This window comes from Perissodus microlepis, chromosome 4 (genome assembly GCF_051167445.1).
Source record: "Perissodus microlepis isolate ML-2025 ecotype Zambia chromosome 4, ASM5116744v1, whole genome shotgun sequence".
NCBI lineage: Eukaryota > Metazoa > Chordata > Actinopteri > Cichliformes > Cichlidae > Perissodus > Perissodus microlepis.
In genome coordinates this window covers 22,572,065-22,584,403 of record NC_140464.1, presented here as the reverse complement: position 1 = coordinate 22,584,403, position 12,339 = coordinate 22,572,065, and the positions used below count along the sequence as shown (strand labels likewise).

At 39.7% G+C, this 12,339-nt stretch overlaps 2 protein-coding genes across 2 annotated transcripts; both read left to right on the top strand.

Annotated features, from left to right (window-relative positions):
• Window positions 1–269: 269 nt before the first annotated feature.
• LOC146388918 (uncharacterized) lies at window positions 270–5,339 on the top strand. Its single transcript, XM_084926491.1, has 3 exons — window positions 270–385; window positions 2,815–3,107; window positions 4,275–5,339. Exons 2-3 carry the CDS (start codon window positions 2,823–2,825, stop codon window positions 5,154–5,156), a joined length of 1,167 nt encoding a protein of 388 aa, XP_084782617.1. The 5' UTR covers window positions 270–385; window positions 2,815–2,822; the 3' UTR covers window positions 5,157–5,339.
• Window positions 5,340–6,544: 1,205 nt separating this feature from the next.
• On the top strand, window positions 6,545–12,158 carry LOC146388917 (GTPase IMAP family member 7-like). Its single transcript, XM_084926494.1, has 2 exons — window positions 6,545–6,895; window positions 9,237–12,158. Exons 1-2 carry the CDS (start codon window positions 6,838–6,840, stop codon window positions 10,190–10,192), a joined length of 1,014 nt encoding a protein of 337 aa, XP_084782620.1. The 5' UTR covers window positions 6,545–6,837; the 3' UTR covers window positions 10,193–12,158.
• Window positions 12,159–12,339: the final 181 nt, after the last annotated feature.

The following is a 12,339-nucleotide window of genomic DNA, read 5'->3' as shown; positions in this document are numbered from 1 at the left end:
CATCTCATTAATCTCATATTTAATCAGATAACAGAACTGTAAAAATGCTAATGAAAACAATATTTAAAGTACTACACAAAAGCCTCGGCCCACCACTTTTTCTTTATATTTTACTAGGAAAAAAAGTAGATCCAAGGAAGTGAGTTTTAAAATCCTAACGAGTTTGAAAATCAATATTTGGTACGACCACCTTTTTTCTTCGACACAGTCTAAACTCGCTTATGCAGCTTTGTTCTCATTTCTTTAAGTAGTCTTCAGGAATAGTTCTGCAGGCTTCTTGAAGAATGTTTAAAGCTGTCTTTGGATGCTGACTGCTTTTTGTTCTGCTCTCTGTGAAGATGATCTCACACTGCTTCAACAATGTTGAGGTCCAGACTCTAGGGAGGTGAGTCCATGACTGATAGTGTTTTATTGGGCTTTTCTATCTGGGTATGCTTTTTCTGGCTATACTTTTATGCAAGTAATGGCTAAATATAAACTTACAGTGTGCACAAGTGCTCAATAAGTCCCCCCGTGGATACACAGCATATGTCAAACTCATCCCATGACCATGTCTGGAGTCACTGCAGCCAGTACATGTTTCTTTAGGTGAATGATTGTGGAATTAAAGCATTTTGAAATTGGATGCTGGTCTGGAGGTGGGCATATTAAGCCCTTGTCAACATTGTAAATTTTGTGTGTATAACTTTACATTCGCTCATGTATTTTAAAATTTACTGAAAGCTTCTATGTCTAATAGTTAAAAAAACATATAGCCTTCTGAAATTAGATGATTCTTTTTGATACACCATGGGTTTTTTTTTTTCCCTATTTCACGCACCTGAAAAGGTCCACAAAAACTAGGGTTCAAGTCTTAGCCATTCAGTTCTTATCCTTCACAATTAAAAAACTTTCTGCATCACTGGGATTGTGTGTGTTTTGATCAGATTTGATCGGCATCATCAAATGTTGCTAAATTCTGACTCTGGCTGTTGAAACTAACCCCCGCACACGTCAAACCAACGACAAGAGGGAAAACAGAAATGTTGAAAATCTCTCATTAGGAATTACAGATACAGAAAATGCAGTTTTTCTGTATCTGCAAATACAGTTAAACGGACTGGTTTTTATATAGTGCTCTTCTAAGCACTCAAAGCGCTTTACACAACTTGTGCATTCACCCATTCGCACAAGCAAATCTTTGTAAGTGCTTCATAGGTAACACTCACCCACACCCGATGGATGCATCAGAGAGCAATTTGGGGTTAGTATCTTGCCCAAGGATATTTGGCATGTAGACTAGGGGAAGCCAGGAATCGAACCACCAACCTTCCGATCAGTGGATGACCTGCTCTACCACCTGAGCTACAGCCACCCCCAAAGTGTTTGACATTGCTCTTGGTGGGATGTTTTGTTGTTGTTGTTGTTGTTGTTGTTGTTGTTGTTGTTGTTGTTGTTGTTGTTGTTGTTGTTGTTGTTGTTGTTGTTGTTGTTGTTGTTGTTGTTGTTGTTGTTGTTTTGTGGGGACCACAGTTGTGGTCATAGGTTTACATCCACTCATCAACCTACACAGGATCAAACATTACATACGGGCTCAAATATTTACACACACCCCCACTAATGTCTCTTTGCAACTTGCACCTCGACCAGCATCAACAAGCTTCTGACATAATTCTGGCTGGATATTTGACCAGTCTTCTTGGCAGAATTGGTACAATCGGTTGGTTTCGTGGCACAGACTCAACTTCTAAGTGTTGTCCACAGATGTTCAGCAGGGTTGAGGTCGGGGCTCTCAGAAGCTTAATGTTTGTCTACTGTATCTATTCCAAAACCAGTTTATCTGTGTGCCTGGGATCATTGTCCAGTTGGAACATCCAACTGGGTCCAAGTTTCAACTGTATGTTCAAACAGAACTGGAGATTCTATTTTCAAGTTTTACCTCAAATCCTGATTTACCCCTGGTAGCAAAACAGCCCCAGAGTAAGAATCTACCAGCACCATGCTTGACAGCTAGCACAGGGCTCTTAGATTTCAAAGCCTCACCTTTACTCCTCCAAACATACCTTATTGTGGCTCAATCTTTGTCTCGTCTGGCAACGAAGCTTTTCTCCAGAAGACATTTGGATTGTCCATGTGGGCAGCTGCAAATTTCAGATAAGCTTGAAGGTGCTGATTTTTGACCAGATGCTTTTATCTTGGTCAGCACCCTCTCAGTCCATGGCAATGTAAAACTCGTTTCACTGTGGACAGTGATGCTGGTGTGTGAGCACTGGTTGTTCCTGGATTGTTCCTAAACATCCTGACCACTTTTCTCTCATTTGAGGGTGACAGTTTGGGTCTTTTTCCAGACCTTAGCAAAGTGCTGACACATCCAAATAACTCACACTTATGTACAGTATTTGGTATCTGTACATAACTGTCTTGTATTGTTCAAACCTGTGAGTGCTATTAAACAAATCCTTTTTATGACGGCAAAGAGAAACTACCAGTTATAGTCAATCACTAATAGCCTTCTCAAGTTTAAAGGCTTTATAGAATTTCCACTTATTAAAAGAATTAATTGAGTATATTTATATATTTGCACCTGTATGTTTACTACTGACTGTGTGTTTTAGATAAAATCCAAAATAAATTCAATCTTGTGCAGTAAGTCTACCCTGGAAAAAGAGTAGTTCAAAGAAATCATTAAAATTCCAGAATTACCAGGATATTCCCGCCCATGATGAGTGGATCTAAACGTTTGATAACAACTGTATGTATATAAGATTTTCCCCAGTTTAACCCATTTATCTTACATATGAAGTGACACCACAAGTGGCTTTCTTTCTCTCCCAGCTTCAGTAATGCCCCCTGCTCCTTCCGAGAAGACGCTTTGCTCTGGCTCGGATTTCTCTTCCAAAGCCGTTCTGTGTCTGATTGAGGCCGTTGGGCGTCGCTGGGGTCTCTATGAGACTCGGGAACGCTCGCAGCTCTTCCAGAGTGTCCAAGAGGAGATGGCCTCCAAGGGGCACATACTGCCTGTTGAGAAAATCCGTCGCAAGTGGAACAACCTCATTGTGACATATAAGAGGGTTAAAGACCGCAGCCGGGAGACGGGACATGCTAAGACGTCTTGGGAGTTCTTTGATGTGAGTCTAACGGGAAGACAAACCTGGGGACAAAAAATAGTTGCTGACATTAAGTACTGGTTTAAGTAAACCTCACAGCTGGACATAGTTGCTATGAAATTTTTTAGCCCTCTTCCTTTTCTCCTTTTCCTTTTTCAAGTGCTTTAGCATAGTCTGCCTTTGTACACTACACAGTCTACTATAGAGTGAGACGCTTGAAATTTCCAGTTGTAGAAATGTGAATTTCCCCTCAGGACAAATGTAACTGACCTCAAACGCGGCCACCAATAATCATCATCCAGTCAGAGTTCAACAGCTGCACTCTGCATCTGTGGATAATGTGTGTGTGTGTGTGTATATATATAAAAATTGTGCAGAAAGAAGAAACGGCTGCTTTATATATTTTGGAAGGTGTGGTCGATGTAGAGTACAGGCCTAGTCTATCTTACAAAATTCAAAACTCAGGGTTACTGGCTAGAAATCAGAAGCATTCTTCTGCTGTTGGCGATATACCACCAGCCATAACATTATAACCACTTGCCTAATATTGTGTTTTTTCCCCTTTTGCTGCCAAAACATCCCTGACCCATCGAAGCATGGGCTCCACTAGACCTCTCAGACAAGGGCACCTTCTGGTCTGTGGCCATGCAGCCCTATGTGCACCAAACTGTGATGCACTGTGAATTCTGACACCTTTCTGTCAGAATTAGTATTAACTTTTTTTTTGCAATTGGAGCTACAGTAGCTCATCTGTTGGATCAGACCACATGGGCCCAGCTTTTGTTCCCCACCTGATCAGTGCCCCTTAACTGCCCGTGACCCTGTCACCCTCCAAATCCTTACTCTTGTGCATTTGAAAAACTGTATCATAAAGAGTGGTTCTGAATTTATACAGTTTTTAATACCATAAGAGAACTGAGTCAATATAGAGATGGAAAGACTTTAAGAACCTCACAGGGTTAAATGATGAATAGTTCTTGTACAGGGATGTTTAATCTGAACAACTGTGAGGAAGTACAGCAGAAATAACTAGGATTATAACATAAAGTAACAAGGTTTAATGTCAGCCTAAGACAGCATACGGTTACATTGTTAACTGGTATTTGTAAGTCATGGATTACAATGCTGTTTGATGTATTTATTGGTGTACTTTCTCCATATCTTTGTGTGTGTCTTGTTCCACTCTAGTTGATGGACGCCACCCTCTGCGACACCATTGGCACTCAGATCGTCAACAACAAACGAAACAAAGGCGGCAGCACGGTTTCTACACTGCCTGCTCCTTTGGCTAAGATCGCTGCAAAGCCACTGCAGCTTCCACAGCCGACGTCCACCATCATCCGTCCTAGCAGTGACTTTGCTGCTGTTGCTGGTGGTGGTGGTGTGGACTCAGTAGGTCTGGGCTCCAGTGCTGGCACCGCTGCCAGTACGTCGGTGACTGCAGCGACCATTAGCTCAGCTAATGCCCCAGACCTCAAGCCCCTGATCGTCCTCAATGGTGACATTGTTACTACTAGTATTCACCCAGCCACCATTGTGCCGGCTCCTTCTTTTATCTCCTCGCCTTGTTTTACAGAAACAGCCACCACATCCCCTTCCCTCATCTCAGCCAGCAACACAGACCTCAACACACTGGGCTACACGAGCCGCAAAGCTCCATCCATCTCATCAGGTGTCATCCCTTTTCGCCTGAGTACAACATCGCTCACCCAAAGCCAGAATCTCCTCGGCCTCTCCTCTTCATTCCCCCTCACGTCCTCCTGCCTCACTTCCTCTGCTGCCACCTCTTTGTCTACAACAACTGTGTCTGGAACTGAAGGACAGAACCAGAAGGCGAAAGCGGAGCAAGGCGGCTCCACTTTGTTCCAGGAGATTCTGAAGCGACAGGAGGAGCAGACCTACCTCGATCGAGTGGCTCGCCGCAGGGTTGAAGCCAGAGAGAAGAGGCGCGAGAGGCGGGAGGTGCGAATGTCCGAGTCCCTAGGAAGGATAGCCACGGCCCTGGAGCTGCTCTCCTCCAAACAGGACACAGTCATCGCCCTCCTACAGAGGCTGGCTGATCGGAAATAATCTACGGTGAAAGCTTGGAAAGTAGAATCTCCTGACCTTGTTTTTTTTCCCCACCTGAGATCCTCCGTATGAAGCTCTCTGCACTATAATGCTACTTTAATGAGCATAATTTAATATAAATGTGAATTTGACAAACTCTTAACTAAATAATAGATAAGCGCAAAGGTGAGTCATTGTTCCGTGCTTTTAAATTGTTGTGCTTTGTAAATATGTTAGTTTGCTTCACTAACATCAAATAAAAAGATTCTTTGGATATGCACCTTAAAGCTGTGGTCATTTGAACACTTTGTCCCCAGATTGCAAGAATAAAACACCGATTAACTACTAAAAAGTTGCAATAAACTTTGCATGCAATCAAATCAACCATTAAAATATTATCAAGGCCTAGAAAATCCCCCAAAATTTATTTAATAAAGAATCTTAAATGACAACAAGGTTTTATCTTCATAAGCAGGGCTCTGAATCATCCCTGTTACTTTTCATTTTTAGGTTTTAACAGGAAATCCTCATGACTGACCTAACAGATAATCTCAGGTTCCATGTAGGCTTGTAGGATGTTAACTGTATGTGTCTTAAAAGCAAATGTTATGATCACAGAGTCAACCCTAAAATAAAGTACAAGCCAGTAAGATTAGTTGCATCCTGTTAAACCCTTCAATGAGTCTGTGTGAGTCTGAGTCAGCCGATGTTTGTTGAGGATTTGTTCTAAGATTTAACAATGAATAAATGACTGAGAGCCAGGCTTTGGTTTATTTTGGATAATGAGCATAATGTTCAGATAAGTATTACCGTTAAAACTACAATATTTCATTGAAATGTAGCTGAAAAATGAACCATTTACTTTATGTTCTCTCAAAATACTACATAGGTCCTGTGTTTGAGTAAGTGTAGCTGATTATTTTTCATTGCTGAAAGTAAATACTCTCATTTTAAAACATTTTCATTTTACATTTTGTCAATCCAGGGTGAATTTATCGAAGCTTTATCCCTGATCAGGACGTTTTATGAAGCATTAAAGTATACTGACCACTAGATGGCGCGCTGAGACCGTTCATTGTATTGCTTCTCAAACTTTTAAAGCGCAATTGTCTTAACACACTTTAGGCGGTTCGTGTGTTTTGTAAAAGGATCAGTGATATAAAAATCGCCATATCCTTAAATGTAATAGTTTAATTGTTTCCTCGTTGCATTGCTTCTCAGCCTCACCATAAAATACCAACGAATCAAAGTCTACTTCTCAGTCAAAATGAAAGTAATGATATTCCGTTTGAAATCATAACTTTATTCCACATTAAGCTGTTATGCAAGAAGTCATCAGATCTTTGACCCCTTACACCACAAAGGTGTGTCCCATCCAGTGACTCTCTATAAGACGCGGGTAGAGTGCCAAGTTCAGAGGTTTATTTAAAACATTTGGGTGGAAATAGTCTTGGCTCGAAACAGGTAGAAAAAATAATAATGTCCTGCAGAGCGGCCGATTGTCGCTGCTGACCTAATTATTCAGCGTATGTGGACTTGACTGTAACTTGGTGGATGCGGTATTCTCGTAGGGCAGCCAGTATGTGACTTGGCTGTAGAGCCCCACCCTCAGTTTAAAACAGAAAGCACCGAGGAAGCTGTGGTGAAAGAAGCTTCACCTAACAGACTTTGAGTTTTGGTGATACTTCTGTCTTCGTCCACCATGAGCACTCAGGACGCTGATAGCATACCTGGTCCAGCAGAAAGTGAGCAGGAGCAGGGTCAGTATGAAATATGGAAATGCTGTTGAGTTAAAAGTTTTTAGTTTAATGTTTTTCTGTTTAGTTTTTTGTATGTTTTTTTGCCCCTGTGGGTGTCGTTGGACGGCGTTTCCTTCTTACTGTCACAGCATGTTCTTAATCACGTGTCTTCCTTTGTTCAGCTGATACATGTAGAAAGAAAAAGAAAGCAGTGTGCCTCAACCTGGTGCTTTAGCTGAGCTGTTGGCTACTGCAGTTTACAGGGCTTATTTCAGATGTTTGAAGATTGAAGCCATTATCTAAAATATAAGCTTCCAATGGGGGGAAAACAAAACCACATAAGTTTTATGATGTTTTTTTACAGTACTTTCATAAAAAGAAAAAAACAAAACAAAATGGCAGTGACTATTTTTATCTGCCTTCTTCCTGTAAGTGTGTGTGTGTGTTTAACTAACACACAAACACTGAGTTAGCAAACAGTGATTTTGAGAAGTGCACTTTTAGCCTCTAATGTTGATGTAATGTTCATTTAATGTCTGCATCTCGTTTCTCGTGTTCCTTATTCCCACTTATCTGCTCTTTAGAGTCTTTGTATCTTTAGAATAAACCAATCACTGATTGCAAATCTAACGGTATATCACAAAACCAAGAGACTCTTTAAGCTGTACACCAGCATTATAAATGTGTGATTAAACTTTACAAATATAAATACTTTAGGTAGTTACAAAGTTGCGAAGCTTAGATTAGTATCTTAGTCATTTAATAAGTTACTTAGCTAACTAATTAAGGTTTGTAGGATCGATAAGTATTAAGAAATGCAATGGGTTTTTGAGCAAGTGAGCCCAAGACCACAGATAGAGTTGTGGTCAAGTTTACATCTACTGAATGTCTTCATAATTTTGGGCTTTCAGTGATTTCTTTGGACCCTTCATTTCCAAGGGTGGAATGATTGTACATCTTTAATGACCTAAAAACAAACAAAGAGTTAGGTGTACAAGTCTGATTTTCTTCGGGATTTTCTCCAATCCACACAGGGTGAAAAGTGTACATATCTTTGGAACAAAGGCGTCTTTTTACTTTTGTCTGTTTTGTCTGCTTTGCCTGCATCTGCGTCCTGCTTATATACCTAAATATTTGACCCTGTGTGAAAAGTATACATAGAAACTAAAATATACACAGATACACTCCCAGTGATATTTGGTTAAATGACTCTGAGCAAGTTGCACCTCAATCAAAGACTTTCGGTCGGCAACAACAAGACTGTGCTTAAAACCCGGTTCTTTGCCAACAAACCAAATAATTTTAATAACCATCTCTGAAAAGAAGAGCGGTCAAACATTCAGCCGGAATTATGCCACATGCTTGTTGATGACTACCAAAAGTTTCTGGTTGAGGTGCAACTTGTTAAGAAAAGATTAGCAGGCATGTACCTTTATATTTGACCCTGTATGTAAACTTTTGACCCTGTGCATATTCGATAAAATCCAAAAGAAATTCAACTTTAAATATGTATGCTGTACAATCATTTCACCTTGGAGAAAGAACAATTTAAAAAATTGTTAAATGCCCCCAAATTACCATGATATTCATGCCCACGATGAGTGAATATAAACTTCTAATCACAGCTGTAAATAAGAGTTCTCTTTATGCCTTTTATATGAGAGGATAGGGCACAAACGTACAGCTGGTTGTTATATATAACTAAAAATTTTCAAGCTCTCACATTTTGCAACATATTTACCTTGATAGTTTTAGGTCACTTTTTGAGTCTCTTTTCTATTCTCTAAATGAACTTTGACTTTCGCCTTACATGTCTCGGCTTGGCCACCTGGAGCCTGTTGTCTCTTGGATCTCTGCTCAGTAGCGAATCTGTTGCCAAAAAGCTACCAAATTTTGGAAAATAACCAGAATAATAACAGTATAACATGACTGAAATTAGTAGTTAAATTTCGTAATAGCAATTTCTGCAGTAAAAGAATCATTAATGCCTGGATCATTTTGGTTAATCATACAAAATCCTATTTTTTGAAAACGTAAGATAAGAAAAAATATTTCAACAGGCATATAGAAACAAAACAAACCCCAAATGGTAACATGAGACAACATACAGTGTATTAATCTTTACTTTTATTATATTCATCAACAAATGCTATCCAAAATGCTTTGTATTTGCCACAATGTAACAACATAATAAAAAAGTTCATACTGTTTGTGCCCTGGGATGCAACAGTCTGGGCTAATATGTGAAAGCCACGAATTTCTACAAATAAACAATAATAATATCAGAAGTCAGAATGAAGGGCACAACAACTTTCATGAACTCTGAATAGTGTTTAAAAATGCTTTTTTGTTGGGTTGACAGAGGCGTTGAGGATCATGCTTCTTGGAAAATGTGGTGCAGGCAAGAGCTCGAGTGGGAACACCATCCTCAATAAAAAGGTGTTCTGTTCAGAGATGAAGCTGGTCAGCATCACTGTTCACTGTGAAAAAGAGTCCGGGGTGGTTGGAGATGTACCTGTCCATGTGATTGACACACCTGGGCTTTTCGAGAAGGGAAGCAACAAGGAGGACATCATCCGAGAGATTCTTCAACGCCTGAAACTCCAGGAACCAGGACCGCACGTCTTTGCATATGTTGTTCCTTTAGGAAGGCTGACTCAGGAAGACCAAGACACCCACACGCTGATTGAAGCAAAGTTTGGCCCAAGAGTGTGGGACTACACCATCGTGCTGTTCACCCACGGGGATCGCCTGGAAGACAAAACAATAAACAACATCATTACTGAGAGTGACGAGAACCTCCGCAACTTTATACGCAAGTGTAGCGGTGGCTTCCACGTCTTCAACAACAAAACCCCGGAGGACCAGAAGCAGGTCACAACTTTTATGGAGAAGATCGAGACCCTGGTGGCCCTGAATGGAGGTAGTTACTACAAGACAGAGCTGTATCCTGAGAAGGAGAGGAAAATCAGAAAAAGACAGGAAAGCATCTTTGCAGAGAGACATGAAGAAATCAGCAAAAAGGAGGAATATCTGAGGGAGCATTACAAGAATGAAGAGCTAAAGAAGATGAAGACAAAGCTGTGGAGAGAAGAGGAGGAAAGGGCAAGAAAAGAGGCAGAGGGGGAGTTGGGCAGCAAGCCCTACCTCATGAAGAGCATCCTGTTACTGGCTGTATTGTGTCTACTGTTATGTTGCGATCGTGGGGTAGCAGCTAAATGGCTTTGTGGAATAGGAATCATTTTGATTGTGGTGTCTTTTAAGACATTTCCAATTATTCCAGGAAAAATACCAGGTCTTTCTAAGAAAAAGAAATAGATGTGGTGTTTACTGTGTTAGTGATTTATCATTCAAATGTGTGACAGATGATATATCGAACTGATTTAATTAACAAAAATAATTTTCATACAAATTTTTCTGTCCATAATTAGAAAATATTGTCATCTAATATCATCTCATTAATCTCATATTTAATCAGATAACAGAACTGTAAAAATGCTAATGAAAACAATATTTAAAGTACTACACAAAAGTCTCGGCCCACCACGTTTTCTTTATATTTTACTGTCTTTGGATGCTGACTGCTTTTTGTTCTGCTCTCTGTGAAGATGATCTCACACTGCTTCAATGATGTTGAGGTACAGACTCTAGGGAGGTGAGTCCATGACTGATAATGATTTATTGTGTTTTTCTATTCGGGTATGCTTTTTCTGGAATAACAGTGTGTTTGGGATCATTGTCATGTCATAAAATGAAGCACTGATTGACACATTGACACATGATGGATCAAATCTGATGGTACTTTTCTTTGTTCAAATTTCAAATGATTTAACTCAACTCAGGAGTTTCACTTTTGGATTCATCACTTCATATGACCAGTTGCCACTGATTTTCCATCTGTCCAGTTCTTGTGTAATTTGGCATACCTCAGTCTTTTTTAGATTTTTTTCCTTCTTTAAAAATGACATCTTGACAGCCATCTTTTCCACCGAGACCATTCCTGATGTGGCTTCAATGAACAGTAGATCTCTCAGGTCATGTGTCAGGTCTTTGCTTTTTTCTTGTTCCTTAAGGAGATGACTTTCAGATGCTGCTCATCTGGTGTAGATAGTGTTTTTTGGGCGTGGAACAACTTATTCTTTCCTCTACTATGAAGATAAAATATCAGCACAAAACATAATAAAAAAAAATATATGTTTTCAGCTTGGAGCTGAATATATATATATATATTGCTGGGAGCATAGCTGAGCCACTGTGTGAGAGCTGAGCAGCGAAAGGAAATTAAGTGAGGAGCCGGCTCTCGCTCAATGGGAGTCGACTCTTCTGATTCACTACAAAGCACTCTGTAAGCACGGCTCTTAGAGGTGATGCTTTTGCGCATGACACATTATCTACCGTTATGTTGTGTGTCATGGATACTGTTGACTCCAAATCTCCCGACCACGATGTCGAGCTGAGACAGCAAGACCAAGACAGCGAGACCAAGACAAGACCGAGGGATCCTAGCCCAAGACAAGACCAAGACCAAGACCAAAGTCCGTCGAGACCAAGACAAGACCAAGACCACGTAAAAAGTGGTCTAGAGACCAAGACCGGTCTCGAGACATCCAACTCTAGTACCGAGCATCCTCTGGTATTAACGTGATAGCGTTCCATAATGTAAAAGTGAAAACGTACAGGCTCTGAAATGTACTCAAAGTATGAAAGTAAAAATAATCTCCTTAAAGCACAATTCAACTAATCATATTTGTACAAAGGTAACTGAACCATGGTATATTATATTAATATATGACTAAAATACGATTAGTACATGATAATAAAAAATATTCTGATTTAATTCTAATGGATGTACTTTAAATGCAGTGAAAAAGAATTTTAAAAAATAACTATTTTCTGTTCTGATTGTGGGTGAAAGTAAAATGAGTACAGTCAGGGTTTAAAGTGAAACTCAGGAGGTGAGTCTGTGTAGTGGCTCAGCATAGGTGAAAGAACCACACAATCATTTCTAATCAGCACACTGTACTGCCACAGTTTTTTAATAATTTTTCTACTATAAAACTTGTAAAAATCAGCTTCGCTTTGTTTTCTTAGAAGAGGCAATGATGCATATAAATAGTTTTTAAGTGTTTTTGTGGATATTTTGTTAATTCCATTTACATATAGGAGAATTTCACCTACTTCACTGAAGAGGTGTGCCACCCTGCCTAGACATCTTGCCCCTCCTTTACTATTACTATTACATAAATTAACTCCTAAATAACTAAAAGGCAAGATTTATGAAGTTATCATGGGCTAATTCCGACCGGTCACAACAGTTCATTTTACATAAAAAAAAAAATTTAACCGGACTAAACACATTATAGTTCAGAGGTTGTTAAGATGAAGAAACTTTCGCTCAGTTTATTTGAAACCTATACATACTCCTTTAATGTGGATGTATCTTGTTACATGGATATGGAGAGAAA

Bases quoted from the DNA above. Each gene is read 5' to 3' on its own strand.
- LOC146388918 (XM_084926491.1), top strand. From the start codon at position 2,823: ATGCCCCCTGCTCCTTCCGAGAAGACGCTTTGCTCTGGCTCGGATTTC. The intron at 3,108-4,274 runs GTGAGTCTAACG...GTTCCACTCTAG, and splicing joins CGTCTTGGGAGTTCTTTGAT to TTGATGGACGCCACCCTCTG.
- LOC146388917 (XM_084926494.1), top strand. From the start codon at position 6,838: ATGAGCACTCAGGACGCTGATAGCATACCTGGTCCAGCAGAAAGTGAG. The intron at 6,896-9,236 runs GTCAGTATGAAA...TTGGGTTGACAG, and splicing joins AGAAAGTGAGCAGGAGCAGG to AGGCGTTGAGGATCATGCTT.